Source organism: Euprymna scolopes, chromosome 12, assembly GCF_053919585.1.
Source record: "Euprymna scolopes isolate OS-2025 chromosome 12, ASM5391958v1, whole genome shotgun sequence".
NCBI classification, from domain to species: domain Eukaryota; kingdom Metazoa; phylum Mollusca; class Cephalopoda; order Sepiida; family Sepiolidae; genus Euprymna; species Euprymna scolopes.
The window spans coordinates 69203461-69220628 of NC_136493.1; the positions used below are offsets into that span (position 1 = coordinate 69203461).

The 17168-nt window shown below is 36.3% G+C and overlaps 1 protein-coding gene across 3 annotated transcripts in view; it reads left to right on the forward strand.

The window, feature by feature from the left end:
* The window catches only part of LOC145291325 (methylosome subunit pICln-like), an 82250-nt gene that overhangs the window by 36519 nt on the left and 28563 nt on the right, over positions 1-17168 (forward strand). For 2 of the 3 annotated variants that reach the window (XM_080137073.1, XM_080137072.1), the window contains exon 3: positions 11249-11329. The exons of the other annotated variant lie outside the window; for it this stretch is intronic. In XM_080137073.1, the coding sequence (XP_079993199.1) occupies positions 11249-11329 (81 nt within the window). The remainder of the gene's footprint in view (positions 1-11248; positions 11330-17168) is intronic. 3 annotated transcript variants of the gene reach the window in all.

The following is a 17168-nucleotide window of genomic DNA, read 5'->3' on the forward strand; positions in this document are numbered from 1 at the left end:
CAATTATGATTACAAATACAATAAAGAGTAATACTTATGTCAGTTTAAAGATTAGTGGTTTCCAAAATGGTTGTTTTGGAGAATGTTCTTTTTGTTGTAAGAAATTAGGTAGCAGAGGTGAGAAGTGTTTTCATTCCTTTCAATAAATTCTTTTTGAACTCTTCTCGTCGAAGGTTTTTTCTTTTTTTTGTTTTTTTTTTTTTAGTGTTTATATATAGCCTCTCCTCAGTGGATAATTTGCATAGTCATTTATGCAAATTGCCCTAAAAGTCTTAAGAATATTTTCAACAAAACTACCATAGAAAAATCCCACAACTCTGCTGTAGGACCAGATGAAGTGCACTACAGCTTTCTTAAACAAATCCTGCAAGAATCTTTAAAACCCTAATCGAAAAAAAAACCTGGACTCTATTCTCGGCTACACTCTTCGCTCTAGCCACGTTCCATCCGGTTCTTGAGAACTCAACGGCTCAACTCCCTCAAACATCTTAACACCCGGCCTTATATAATCTCATTTATGCAAATTAATGCGCATTCGAATCTGCTGATTCGTCGCCTTCTTGTCTCCCATCGCTCTGGTTTCGAGTTTGAACATGCAGCCCACCTCCGTGATTGCAGTCACATTCAATTTTCACTACACGCCCCCCCTGATCTCATGATCATACACTTGGTAGTGAAGTAGTATCTGTCTTTGCTAGACACAGCTAGCCCTCACTACGACAAAGACAGATACTACTTAGCAAAATGGGGCTACACGGCTAGACACAGAAATTAATTTTTAAATTTCTCATTTAAAAACTACTTTTAATTGTATTCTCACCAAAATAACTATCGTTCAAAAACGACACCTTTTTTTCTCCTTTTCAGCACGACACGATTTCATGTTAAATTCCGTATTTAAAAATAACTTTTAAATACATACAAGTCGTCCGAATCACATTTTAAGTTCTTTTAACAGCGATGACTTTTTCAAATGCAATAAAATCCGACTCAAATTGTATTTTCATTAAAAATGAAAGCCATTTAAAAACGACGCCTTTTTTTTTTTTTTTTTTACCACAACAGGACTTCATTTTAAATTCCTTGTTGAAAAGCGAATTTAATGCATACAAGTCGTTCGAATCACATTTTAAGTTCTTTTAACAGCGACGACTTTTTCAAACGCAATAAAATTCAATTCGAATTGTACTTTTATAAAATAAATCTATCATTTAAAAACGACACCCTTTTTCCTTGTCAGCACAACAGGATTTCATTTTGAATTCCACAAGTCATCCGAATCACATTTGAAGTTTTTTTAACAACAACGACTTTTCAAACGCAATAAAATCCGACTCTAATTGTATTTTCATTAAAAATGAAAGTCGTTTAAAAACGACACCTTTTTTTTCTTTTTAACACAACAGGACTTCATTTTAAATTCCTCGTTGAAAAGCGAATTCAATGCATACAAGCCATTCGAACCGCACATTAAGTTCTTTTTACAGTGATGACTTTTTTCAAACGCAATACAATCCGACTAGAACTGTACTTTTATAAAATAAATCCATCGTTTAAAAACGACACCCTTCTTCCTTGTCAGCACAACAGGATTTCATTTTAAATTCCGCATTGAAATATGACTTCTATACATACAAGTCATCCGAATCACATTTCAATTCTTTTCAACAAATATAAGCGGATTTCATTCCAAATTCCACGTTCCTTTGATGACGATAGTTAAAGAAATCCAACGAATCCCACTGGGATTAACAAACAAAAAGACAAAAAACGTCCGACTCACTTCGTATCTTCAACCTTCGCAGTTTAACACGACTCATTCAATTCTCTCTTTGACAACGCTTTTCAATTTTTAACACGACTTTTAATTTTCCAGGTTCGACGCGAATCATTTAAAATTTCCCCATTTCATCTCGGCTCATTGGTTCCATATTTAACGCCGAAATAGCTCCTAATCGAAAAAAAAAAAACTGGACTCTCGGCGACACTCTCCGCTCTAGCCACGTTCCATCCGGTTCTCAAGAACTTAACGGCTCGACTCCCTCAAACATCTTAACTCCCGGCCTTATATAATCTCATTTATGCAAATTAATGCGCATTCGAACTTGCTGATTCGTCGCCTTCTCATCTCCCATCGCTCGGGTTTCAAGTTCGCACATGCAGCCCACCTCCGTGACTGCAGTCACATTCAATTTTCACTACAAAAACTTCTTCTCAAAATTTATAATAAGAGATGGGAAACAAAAATTTCCAAGCAACAGTAATACCAATATCCAAATTAGGGAAAGATACATCAAACCCAGAAAACTACAGATCAATAGCTATCACAAACTGCCTATGCAAAACATTTGAAAGAATAATCAATTACCATCTTATATGATATTTAGATAGCAACAAAATAATTTCAAAAACTCAATGTGGATACGAAAAATATCGGATGTATAGACTACATCACTAGCCTCGAAAATTACATCAGAGAAGCTTTCATTAAGGAACATGTCACATCTGTTTTTCTTATTTTTTACCTTGAGAAAGCATATGAAACCACTTGGAAACACGGCATCACAAAAGATCTCCACAACATTGGACTAAGAGGCAGACTACCTGAATTCATAAAAAACTTCCTAACAGACAGATATTTTCAAGTTTGCATAGACTCTACTTTATCAGACCCGCAGAATCAAGGAGTGCCTCAAGGCAGCATATTGTCAACAACTCTCTTCAACATCAAAATTAACAATATCATAAAAGAGCTCTCTCCTGATATACATAGCTCCTTATATGTAGATGACTGCTCAATCAGTTACAGATCACACCATTGAAAGAAAATTACAATACAACGTAAATAAAATTAATAAATGAGCAACAAGAAATGGTTTTAAATTTTCCAAAACTTAAACAAAAAGTATCCATTTCTGTAACCAATGCAAACTCCACCCTGACCCAACCTTACAGATTGAAGGTGAAAAAATTTCATTTGTAAATAAACATAAGCACCTAGGAATCATTTTTGACAAAAAATTAAACTAAAAAACCAGATGCAATAAAACACTAAAACTTCTATAAGTCCTCGTCCATACAGATTGGGGAGCTAACAAAAACATGCTACTCAAACTATATAGAGCATAAATCAGATCTAAAATAAACGATAGCAGCTTTATATAACAATTCACCAGAAAGTCATATCTAAAAACCCTCAACACAATATGTGACTCCGAACTAAGACTAGCACTGCAAGTGTTTCAAACCTCCCCTCTATACTTTCAAACCTCCCCTATATGAAACCCCTCCAATGCTTAGAAACTAAAATCTTGGTCTAAAGTACTACACAGCCAACCTCACAAACCCAGCACACAACAGCACTTCAAACTCAAATTGTAAACACATTTTTGACCAAAAAGAAAATACAGTCAAAACTTTTGGACTCTGAATAAAACCGAGCTCCCAAAAAACAAATCAACTCGTAACCAAAATCCATGAAACTGCCTTACTCAAAACCCCTCTCTGGAAAATCGTAACCTCCCAACATCGATCTAAGTTTAAGTAAACATGAAAAGAAACATACCCATCCAATAACTTACCATGATGATCGCAATAAAATGAAAGAAAAGTATCCAAACTACACACACAATTATACAGATGGGTCTAAACAAAATAACGCAACAGCCAGTGCAGCAACACTCAACAAATCAAACAAATCTCCAAAAAAAGAAACATTAATTTTCAGTGCCAAAATACATGCTCTAATCTCTGTCTAGCCTCCAATAACAAAGAATCCAAATTTATAATCCTTTCAGACTCCCAATCTACTTTCAAAGCTATTAAAATTAAAAAGATGGGCAACCTCCTAATTGCAAAATTACTCCACAAATTAACAGAATTTAACAGTCAAAAAGAAATTTACATTGAGGGGGCACAAGTGCAATAAGTTCATCAGAGTATATTCCATTAAAATGTTTGTAAAACAGTTAGACATGTAACATTACAGCAATGACACAGGGGTTGGAGCTTAGTTGACAAAGTGGGACCTATTAGACTGGAAACTCTTTTTTGGGCCCTATCCAAGAGGGAGAGCCTAGTATAGATGCTGTGGGAAAAATAGAAATGGACATACAAGCAACCTACCTGTGAAGTGCCCATGTGCCTGCCTATCATGCGTGTTGGACAGGAAAAAGAGAAACCAAGATGGCGTCTGCAATATTTAACAGAAACGGTCTCGTGATCACGCAGGTGAATGTAATATAAAGCAGGTCACTTGGAGAAGTGGAGAGTTTTCGTTGTACAGACAGTAAACAGATGATGTCACATGACAGACGGTTACTCAGTGCATTGGAACAAGTGAAGGAGGTTCCATTTCTATAGATGCACCACCTATGAGCGTAGAGGTACAGGATGCTCTCAGGTGTGAGTTGTTTTCTAGCTCAGCCTTGCAGCAGCCTTCACAATGTACTCAATGTATTTGAGTTCATATTGCCCATGAATGTTAGGCCGAAGAGTTTGAAGGAAGAATTCTTAAGGTGTTGTCATGGATATCGGTGGTTGAAGAGGCGTCTTGTAATTGTTAAAGGAGAGCAACTTAGTCTTACTAGTATTAAATGTTACCATCCATTTGCGGCCCCATTCCACTACAGTCTAGAGGTCATTTTTTTAATGATTCTGCCATTGTCTTTGATTTATGTACATCTGTTCTTCCCTCATGCATGTTATAGAGTGTTGTATCATCAGCAAATATACTGGACACAATATTATCAGGGAGGTTATTAATGAATATCAGGAATAATAGTAGTCCAACGATCAACCCTTGAAGCACTTCCACATTAATGTTATGCTGCTTGGATGTACGTCCATTAATGATAACCTAGAGGGTCCTATTGTCTAAGAAAGATCTAATTATATTTAGTATACGTCCAGTTATACCATACAATTTAATTTTCATTAGTACCCCTTCATGCCAGACTTTGTCAAAGACCATTTGATATATCAAGGCTACAGCCCTGGCTTCACCCACTTTATCCAGTGCATGGAATATACGTTCAGAGATGCCTGTTAAAATATCTATAATAGAACGACATTGTCTAAATCCATACTGTTTGTCAGAGAGAAGATTTGCTTTTGCGAGGTGGTGGACTGGTGCTTGATTAATTAAGGTTTCAAAGATTTAATGAAGAGGGGAAGCAGACAATAAGGCGATAATTGAGAGGGTCAGTCCTTTCACCAGAATTCTTGTATACAGAGGCCATCTTCCAGCTATTAGGGAAGCAAGATTCAGCAAGGCATTTATTGTAGAGCTTGGAAAGTACGGGGACTAACTCAGCCGAACATCAGGACCACACGCCTTAGAGGTGTCTAAGTTTTTTATGATATCGTTCAGTTTGCATAAGGAAATTTAGGAGGGAGTTGTTTGCTGGGTTTAAGGTGGAGTTGGAGGCGAATCGCTGGGCAAGCAGTACCACCTTCTCAGTTGCCATGAATGCGACCTTCTGGTTGTTGGATAGTGGAGAAATTACTGATTGCCCTTTATTCACTACACTAGAAATCACGAGTTCCTATCTTTTGTGATTCTATGCATTCCCTGATTATTTCAGCATGTTTTCTTTTGGCTGTTGCTATTTCTCTCTTACAATGATTTCTAGCATAAATAGGCAAAAATTCATAAATTTATGAAGTTTTGGCTATTTGACTTATAACGTACAAACCCGCAGAATGCATGCTGTCTTTGTGCAGTGCAGCTGCACAATCTGTAGTGAGTCATGGGGGTGAGTAGGGGTTTGCTATAATACTTCTGTGTGGGAACATGTGCTTCAATGCCTGCTTTGTATCATTTAGTTATCTCATTGGCACACTGTTCAGCAGGAAGAGAGAAGATATTGGTCCATGAGGCATCTCTGATGTGTTCTCTAATGGCTTCCCAGTCAGCCTTTTTGTATTACCTTGTTGCTTTGAGCAATGGTTCCTCACCTTGGGGTTGGGATTTAAGTGTGATGTCAACTGATACCACTAGGTGGTCTGCTTTTCCAAGTGGACTGTGGGCATTAGTCACACAATCCTCGGATACTGTGGTGAGGAATAGGTCTAGAAAGAAGCCTGCTTGGGTTTATGATCTGGTAGGCGGGTTTGAGGGAATGGGCTATAGAGAGCATCCAACTGCATAGGCTAAGTAGAGCATCTGTGCAACCTGAGAAACCAAGCAAATTTTAATGGTGGACATTAAAGTCACCAAACACATGTATTTGGGCGTTACTATCAAAGGAGAGTGCTGCATCTATACTATCATAGACATGATCGATTAAGGTACAATCCTGACTTGAAGAAGAACAGTAGAGAAAATATAAGTAACTAACACAGTGATGAAAGGCTAGTCGAAAGCACACAAAAGCCTGGTCATCTGATTCAAGACGTTGTTCTCTAGTTAAAGGGGGAGGGTGCTACAAATATAGACTCCAAGCCTGTGCATATATCTGTCTGAGTGCTTATGGCAGAGAGGGAGGTATCCTGTCATGTTAAAGTAGTTAGAGGGGATTGAGTACTGTGTACGAAGAGTTAAGACTCTACATCATCTAAATTACTTCTAAGCCCAAGGATATGTGAAAACGAGTCTCAAGAGAGGAGGCAAATTGGTTTTGCTTAGGTGAGTGTTTGATTGTGATGTTTATTTGGATTGTCATTTCATTACATTTTTGTTTAATTTTAGGTTGAGGGAAAGTGTTGAGCAAAGTGGGCCAAGTATACACACACACACTGGTCCATTAGCAGAGTCCTGCCTAGAAAGTTGTGGCCTCATGAAAGCCCACCAGAGATAGCAGCAGGGTTCCTTTCCATGCACAACATGGCACTAAAACTATCCCGATATTATACAACTGATGAGCAGCAGTTCTAAGAGCTACCAAAGAGTTAGGGCTCCTGTACTGTCAGTCGGAAACAGCAGCCAGACAAACTGTCAATCAGGTATTCTCAACCTTTTACAAGACCGGCCCAAACCAGCTAAGTGAGCACAAGTCGCATGCAAGCAAACCCAATTTGCTCAGTTTTTGAGAGAAATTCAGAATCGGGAATAGAGGGACAGCGTTCAATGTTCTAGTCAGAAAACAAGACCAATTACAGGTTGGTCTGGTGAGTTCCTGTTTTTGTACCTCTGCACCTGGTTAATAGACAAAGAATGAGTGTGAAAGCCGGCAATAAGCGGAGCTTATCTACTCTTTAAACAATTTAGGTTTGCAAACCCGGGAATTTGTTTAAGTCACAAGCTTTAGGACGATTGTTGACCATGACTGAGAAGGCCTTCCTCCTTTAATTTGATATGCTACAAGCCATATTTTGTTAATAATTTTTTTGAATTGTTCCATGGTGGCCAATTTGGATTTCCTGGTCACTATCTTGGATTTTTCATGATATTATAATGGCAAATAATAATGTCCATCAGAGTAATACGTCCTATGATGATAAAGCCTTACTTTCCATTTTTCTTACCTGTTTTTATGATGTTTCTACTTAAAGCTGTTAAAATGAAACTGGAATATGCTAATTAGTCTAAGATACCAAGTGAAGTAATTGTAAATTATGCCTACTGAACCTTTGTGGTATTATAATATGTTCAAAATTTCATAATATCTTAAAAAGGTCTGAAGATACAACTTTTTAAAGATGGGTTAGTCTGTAAACTGTGCAAATTTCCTACCATTTTCAGTCACAAGCTTATATGCATTTGAATAGGACTCTGTAGTTCAGTGGACATTTTGCCTTAAGTCAATGAGCCGATATAAAAAAAACTAAAGATGTTATTTCTTTGTTTTTTATGCTCTTTTCAATAATGATTGATTTGAGTTTATTCAATCTAAAGAAAAAAATGGTGTGGTATTGCTACTTCATCTATTAGTCAGGCACAGAGATACAGTTTAAGGACTTATCTGACATCCAATGCTGGCCTTGTTTTCTGATTAGGACAACCAACCCTTTCTTCTCATTGCTTTTCTTTCCCATATATCTTAGACTGTGACGGTTGCTTGCTGCTCATGTACACAAACTAATCTGAATCACTCTTGTCTTACAGGATTGACAGTTTGTCTGGCTGCTAATTCTGACTGACAATACAGACCTAACATTTTGATAGCACTTGAAGCGGCTGCTCTATCATCAGTTGTATAATATCGGAATGGCTGTAGTGCCATGTCACGTGTTGGAAGGGACGCTGCAGTTAGTTCCAGTGGTCTTTTTCAAGGCTACAATCATTTCGACAAGACACAGCTAATAGTCTACTTGAGTGTGTATATTTGGCATGAAATTGACTCGCTTCACCCAACTCCCTCTACCCTCAAATTAAAAAATGAGATGAAATCCAAAACAAAAAACACCAGACATCTACTCAAACCAATTTGCCTCCTTCCTTGAGGTTTGCATTCACAAATATCTGTTGGTTTAGAAGTAATTTAGATGATGATGAATCTTTTCTCTTAGTAAACTGCCCGGATATCATTCTAGCATTAAGTAAATCCGACCTACACTTCTCAATCCCCTTTAACATGACAGCATAACTCTCTTTCTGCCATAAGGACTCTAACAGATATATGCATAGACTTGGAATCTACATTCATAACACTCTCCTTTTAACTAGAAAGCACAAACTAGAATTAAATGACCAGACCTTTATGTCTGACTAACCTTAGAACATTTATACTGCCTCTACCATTCTCCCTCAAGTCAGAACTGTACCATAATCAGCCATGTCTCTGACAGTATAGATGCAGCACTCTCCTTATGTACTAATGCCAAAGTATGTGTATTTGAGGATTTTAATGTCTACCACAGTAGTTGGCTTAGTTTCTTGTCTACACAGATGCGTTTTGATTTGTTCACCACACAAGTCAAATACAAAAAGGCAAAAGTTTATAGAAGCTAGAAATAACTGTAAGAGTAAAATAGCTGCAGCTAGAAGAAGACCTATCGAAATGACCAGGAAACATATCAAGTTTCAGAAACTTTTGATTTCTGGCAAATTTATAATAGTGTCGTGAATAATGAATAATCAACAATTATTTAACAACCAAGATGTAACTTTTACAGCAACCGAGAAAACCGACCTGCTTGACTGGCAGTTTGTCTCCAACTCCACCTTACACCCCTCAAACCAAATTTCTCTTTGCGGACAAAAGTCACACTAGTAGATCTGAAAATCTTCTCTTCACATTTCCATGATATCATAAAAAACTAGACACCTCCAACATCTAATTCCTGCCATACTGGCATAGAAATGGTCTGTTGAGCTAGTCGTTGTTCCCTTCGAACATAATAGTCTCGCTTCCCTGTAGCTGGAAAATTGCCTCTGTTGTACCAGTAATCAAAAATTTTGGCAAAAGAATTGACCCGCTCAATTATCAACCCCATTAGTCTCCTGACTCTCTTTGCTAAAATCTTTGTCTTTAATCAATCAAGCTCTAGTTCACCATCTTGTAAGTACTAAGCTTCTTTCTGATTAATTATATGGATTTAGGCAAATCCGTCCTACTATAGATATTTTAATCGTCAATTCTGAATGCGAATAAGATGAGTACAGCTAGAGCTGTAGCCTTTGATATATTCAAAGCCTTTGATAAGGTCCAGCATGAAGGCTTCTCACAAAAAAATAAATTCTATGGTATGTCTGGACAAATACTCAACCTAATCAGATTGTTCGCAGACAAAATCCAAGTTGTTCTATACGCCATATGTCCAAACAACATTAATGCAGGTGTGCCCCAATGGTCGATCCTTGATCTTTTATTATTCCTGATATTCATAAATGAGCTTCCTGATAAAATTGTCTCAGATATGTATATTTTCTGATGACACCACGCTCTATAATAGATATGAAGTTAAAACGGATGTGCAAATGTCTAACGCTATTGCAAAAACCTTTGAAAACAACTTGCAGTGGAATGGGTCTATAAGTAGATAGTGACATTTAATGCTGCTAAGACTAAGCTTCTTTTCTTTAATAACTACAAAAACCTTCTCAACCACAGATTGCTATGACAAATAACACCCTGCCTAAAGGCGCATCTTTTAAACTCTTTGGCAAATATGAATGAATTGGATGTTGCTAAGGTTGTTGCAAAGAAAGTGAGCTCCTTCGACCAGACTAGGAAATTACTCACACTAGAAAGCATCCTATCTATAAAAGTGAACATGTGTGTGTGTACATTTCCCTATGCAATAACTCTATCAATTTTAAGTCTAGAGACTCAAAAATTGATATATAGGGTACTGAGATTTGGGAAAATCTTTGTGATTGGTTTTCGGCCAGAAATTTGGCTGTTAAGGTGTCAAAGTTCAACGATTTGACCTTTGAGAACTCTACCAAACTCCTTTGACAATTTTGGGTTTAAACACTTGAAATTTTAGATATAGGTTCTTTGGATATGGATTTAACTTAATAACTTGATTTGAGCCCAAAACAATAAATGTTAAGGGGTCATAATAGGAATTTAAAAAATTGACCGCTTTTCTGTTTTTTTGGCTCAACGTACTGAAATGCTAGTATCTTTAGAAAACTACAATTCAATTATTTTTGCCACATCTGAGCTGGTGCATCTACCACTAGTCTTTCACTCTTGGAGCCCAAAAAACCTTAATAGAATGTGCTCTGATGAACTCATAGCATTTGTGCCCCCCTTGACGTACATACTCCTGACTAACTTGTTAAACAGTAAAATCCCGCTCCTATGCTGTTGAGGTCTTTAGATGTCAGAAAGCCTTCTACTCTAATAGTTTCTTCTTTCGGATTACTGGGCTTTGTAATTCCCTCCCTGCTTTCTACTTCCCTGACCATACATGTTATGTGCAGAAGAAATCTTGCTGATCAGCTCCCATCAATCTCCTGCTTACACCCAAATGGCAATATGCCTTGTTTGGGGTGGAAATAAGTAAAAAAAAAGAACAAAAAAACTGTATTATTAAACTGTTAATATCATGAAGAAATAATTTTATGAATCATGAACTATGAACCTTTTAAGGTGAAGCTGCTACCATTCAATTCATATCTTAAAAATTTATATTTGAAGCAAATTTGAAAAACAAATTCATATCTGACATGATCTGCCCCTCATTCATTTGACATAGAATAACCCTTGTTTCATTTGATAACTGTATCACACACAAGTGTTCTTCCAAAAGCATTATACCATAATGGATTGTTAGAAATATATTTCACTTTGTATATAAAATTTTAACTGAATGTTTAGAAATTATTTTAATCATTTTGATTTTTTGTTTTGAGATGAGGAAAATGATGCCGACTCTGATGAAGGAGATGATCCTTTTACAGAACTCCATCTTGTACCGCAAGACAAAGCAGCGTGTAAGTTTTAATACCAGGAAATATTTTTTCTTTACTAACCTCTAAATTCACTCCTGTTTTAAATGGCACTGAACACATTTGCTTATGTTTATATCATGATTAATGTATCCGTTCGCTCAAAAATTATGTAAAGAAATGTAATTTTTTTTTTTACCAAAATAAAAAAATGGAAGACATTTATATATCTGCATAAAACAATTTGCATTTATGAGGTTCCTTCAATAAGTTTCCAGACTTTTTTTGTACAGGCATTTAAATTTTTCGTAGATGCTTGAAAATTCATTGTCATTGTTATACATCTTATGAGATGAATGACCAATTTTTATGATTTCAGTTTCAAATGAACAGCTACAACAGGAATTGGAATACACCCTTCTAAAGCCTGATTGTCACAGCCGGTGAATTTCAAAAATGCAATCTGGACTTGAGGACACTTAAGAAAATGATATGCAATAAAATTCTATTTTAAACTTGATAAAAATATCACAGAAACGTATGGAATGCTTCAGACTACTTTTGGACAATCTTACATGAATTGAGCATCAGTTTTTGAGTGGTATAAGAGATTTAAGGAATGCAGGGATATGATGAAAGGTGTAGGAAGAGTAAGGAAGGCAAAACACCAGAGTTGATTGGCCAAATAAAGAATTTCATGGATAAGGACCATCGTGTATCTATAGAGACAATAAGTGCACAGTTTGATGTCAATATGGGAACTGTACACAATTATTTGCAAGAAACTGAAGATACGGAAGATTTGCACAAAGTTTGTCCCAATGGTGCTCTATCCTTATCACAGACTATTTGACCAAAATGAGCATCGCCAGGTGTTTGGAGGGGTAAAAGGAAAAAAAAAGTTTTAGTAGGAAGGTAGAATTGAACTCCGAAGCCTTGATGCGAAGTTGGAAACGAAAGGGAAAAAAAGCCAGACACCTAACCGTCTCGGCCACGAGGGAAAGGAACTGAGAAGGGCATTAAGTGAATGTTTATGAAGTGAAATAAACAGGTACGAGGAAGTGGCATGGTGTCTGATCTAGTTTTGCGCTGCAAGCCAGATCATTCGCTTTTCGAAGGCAAATTAAATACCCCTGTTCATAACTTATTATTTAAACGTGATATAAAAAGTTTACAGAATGAGTAGCTGACCGATCGCTTTTTGGAAAGAAACCTTTTGCGGACATACACAAAAAGCGAACATACATACATATACACATCTTTGCTTTCTATATATATATATATATATATATAGAAGACTAGGGGGGGGGTACCCGGCGTTGCCCGGGTGTTGGAGGTGTGTATGTAGGAGAGGGTGACCCTGTTTTAATATTATTAAGAGAAAACAATGTTAAAAAAATTGGAAAAACCAAAACAAAGCAAAACAGCAAACAAACGTAAAAAAAAAAAAAAAAAAGTTGTAAAAGAGGGAAAAAAAGTTTAGGTAGAAAGACAGGCTCGAATCCGAAGCATCGAGGCTAAGGCGGGGGGAAAAAAATGCCCGACACGTTACACCTACGTCAAAGAGAAATACACTTAATAACGGATAAAATTAAACCTTTAAAAACACTTGCAGGTGGTTGAAACTAACGTGAACATTTTCTAGGTCAAACATGACGTTATTGTTGTAGTAGCAGGATGAGAGAAAATGAAGGAATGATTTTTTTCGGCACCCCTCCCTGTACAAAACTGATGATTTTAGGGTAAAGGAATTAATATTTTTGGCCAATTTTTTTATATTTGTCGAGCGAAGGTTCGAGCTTTAAAATGATACCTATGTGGCGAAAATCTGTGGCCTGTGGCGAAAGTTTTTGCGAGACATACAAAACACGCACACACACACACACACACACAAACATTTTTGCTTTTATATATATAGACTAGCGGGGGTACACGGCATTGCCCGGATGTTTGGGGGTGTGTATGTAGGAGAGGGTGACCCTGTTTTAATATTATAAAAAAAACACGAGGTTAAGAAAAATTGGAAAAACCAAAACAAAGCAAAACAGCAAACAAACGTTTAAAAAAAAAAAAAAAAAAAAAAAGGTGTAAAAGAGGAAAAAAAGTTTAGGTAGAAAGACAGGTTCGAATCCGAAGCATCGAGGCTTAGTCGGAAAAAAAATGTCCAGTACGTTACCCTACGCCAAAGAGAAATACACTTAATAACGGATAAAATTAAACCTTTAAAAACATTTGCAGGTGGTTGAAACTAACGTGAACGTATGAAACATGACGTCATTGTCGTAGTAGCAGGAGCAGAGAAAATGAAGGAACGATTTTTTTGGCACCCCTCCTTGTAGAAAAGGGCCCAGTTTAGGGTGAAGAAATTAATGCTTTTGGCCAATTTTTCGATATTTGTCGGGCAAAGGTTTCAGCTTAAAAATGATACCTATCTGGCGAAAATCTGTGGCCCGTGTCGAAAGTTTTCGCGAGACATACAAACACACACAAAAACATTTTCGCTTTTATATATATATATATATACTAGCGGGGCTACCCGGCGTTGCGCGGGACCGTATACACAATGAAAAAATTGAATTTGGTTTTGTAATATATTTATTATTCTTATGAAATGGGAATTTTGTATGTTTACGTATCATTTGCTATTTCGAGCAAAAGAATATTTTACCTACATAAGACGGGTATTACACATATGAAATAATTGTATCTTACCTAGGGTAGGTCATTTACAGCATGTATATGCAAGGACAGGTAATATGCAACACATTTATCTCATCAAATCCCAAGCGATGCCAGGTATTTTGCTAATATATATTCTCACCTAATTCATTCAATCCCGGGCAACGCTGGGTGTTTTGCTAGTATATATCTCAATCAATCTCATGAAATCCTGGGCGATGCAAGGTATTCTGTTAGTATATATTTCAATCAATCTAGTTTAATCCAAGGAAACGCCAAGTATTCTGCTAGTATATATTTGCATCTATCTCATTACATCCCAGCTGACAATGTATTCTGCTTGCATACATTTGCATGTATCTCATTGAATCCAGGGTGACTCCTAGTAATCTGTAAGTATATATGTTAACGTATCTCGTTGAATCCCATAATTCTTGGATTGTTACACATTTCGACAATTTAATCCACATTATCGCTCACCTGTCTAAAATAATAACTTTAAGACATTGTCTTGCTGGGTTTTTCATTACAAACACATCATACAAATAACTCACATTTCATTATTTTTCATAATTTTTTGATATGTTACTAATTTCAACAACTATGTCATATGATTTAACTTACATTATCGCCCCCACTCTTACTAAAATAGAAACTTTGATACATAGGCTATGGTATGTTACTAATTTCTGCTATCATTTTTCATGAGTAAATCCACATTATCGCCTCATTCTATCACTAAAATAATAACTTTTAGACATTGTATGGCTGGTTATTTCATTACAAACCCACCAACAAAGTAACTCACAATATATCATTTTTCATAATTCTTGGATATGTTACTAATTTCGACGATTATTTTTAATGAAGTAACCCAAATAATCGCCACCTCTTTCAAAATAATAACTTTCATAAATTGTCTGGTATGTCTACTTCATTATGAATATACCAATCAAATAACTCACATTTCATCATTTTTCATAATTTTTGGATATGTTGCTAATTTCAAACGTCATTTTTTCTGAGTTCAATCACATAATCCCTCTCCTCTTACTAAAGTAATACCTTTGAGACATTTCTCAGCTGTTTATTTCATTACAAACACATCAATAAAATACCTCACACTTCATCATTTTTTCATAATTCTTGGATATGTTATGAATTTCGACAATCAAATTTAATGAGTGCGCACATATTATCGCCCAATTCTTATTAAAATCATAAATTTGCTACATTGACTGGGCTGTTTATTTCATTATAAACACACCAATCAAATAACTAAAACTTTATTTTTCATAATTCTTGGACGTGTTACTAATTTCGACAATAATTTTTCAAGAGTTAATCCACATTATCGCTACCTCCTATTACTAAAATAATAACTTTCAGACATTGTATGGCTGTTTTCTTTTTCATTACAAACACACCTATCAATTTACTCACATTTTATCATTTTTCATAATTCTTGGATATGTTACTAATTTCGAGAATTATTTTTAATAAAGTAACCCAAATAATCGTCTCTCATTAACCGATATGATCCCGTTCCTCTTACAAAAATAAAAACTTTGATACACTTCTAGCCTGTCTATTTCATTACGAACACACCAATCAAATAACTCACATTTAATCATTTTTCATTATTCTATGATATGTTACTAATTTCGACAATCATTGTTTAAAATTTAACCCGCATAATCGATCCCCTCTTACTAAAATAAAAACTTTCAGACAATATCTGGGTTGTTTATTTCATTATATAAACACACCAATCAAATAAGCTACACTCAAGGGAGGTCACTTGCATATTATAACAATTATTGTATATTAATATAATGTAATTCGACAATGAAGCTACACCCAATGGAGGAAAATTGCATATTATAACAATGATTGTATATTAATCTAATTGTAACTGATAATGAAGCTACATCCAAGGGAGGTCACTTGCATATTGTAACATGTATACTGCGCAAACAGCTTCTAAATTTTTCAAATCGGACCTATAATGCAGAAGCACCTTCTAAATTTTCCAAATTGGACCTATACTGCACAAGCACCTTCTAATTTTTTTCAAATTGGACCTATACTGCACAAGCACCATCTAAATTTTTCAAATCGGACCTATAGTGCACAAGCACCATCTAAATTTTTCAAATCGGACCTCTAGTGCACAAGCACCTTCAAAATTGTCAAATGGGACCTATACTGCACAAGCACCTTAAAAATTGTCAAATTGGCCTATAATCCACAAGCACCTTCAAAATTGTCAAATCGGACCTATAATGTACAAGCACCATCAAAATTTTTCAAATAGGACCTATACTGCACAAGCACCTTCAAAATTGTCGAATCGGACCTATACTTCACCTATATCATACAATCATAGGCAACACTTGGTATTCTGCTAGTACACATCCACCTATGTCATACAATCCCGGGCGACGCCGGTTGTTCTGCTAGTGCATATACACCTACTTTATCGAATTCTGGGCTATGCCGGGTATTTTGCTAGTACAGATACTCACCTATGTAATCTATCCCGCGCGACACTTGGCATTTTGCTAGTACATACATCAACCAATTATTTTTCAATCCAGGCGTTGCCGAGTGTTCTTCCAATCCCAGGCCATGCCGGGTAATCAGCTAGTATATATGTCATGCTATTACAGGCGACGCTGGGTATTTTGCTCCTACATATGCACCAACTCATTCCCTGTCCCTTCCACCCTCTCTCCAATACGCATTTTTTTTTTTTTTACTTGGTCGTTTGGCTAAGATCAAAGTGTAGTATCTGTTCCGGAAGATACTGCAAGCAAAGACCATATGTGGGGGAAACCCCACATATAAGACCTTGGTCAATGTAGGGGCAACCCTTCATACCAATTGTCACTATTCAACTCCCCTACTCTCCGGGGAGTTGGTCCCCATTTCCCCTTCACTCCCCGCATTAAAAATCGGCCTTGTGCCTAATTTGCCCAGTGGGGGAGCAAATAAATACCTCAAAGTGTAGTATCTGTTCTTAGAAATAAAGCGGTTTCATCTTTCGCCCCCTCCTCCCACTAACTCATAATATGCCTCTCACCTTCCTCAAAAATATATAATACGCATTTTTTTTTTTAGTTGGTCTTTTGGCTAAGATCAAAGTGTAGTATCTGTTCTTAGAATTAAAACGGTTTCATCCTTCTCCCCCCCCCCCACTAAG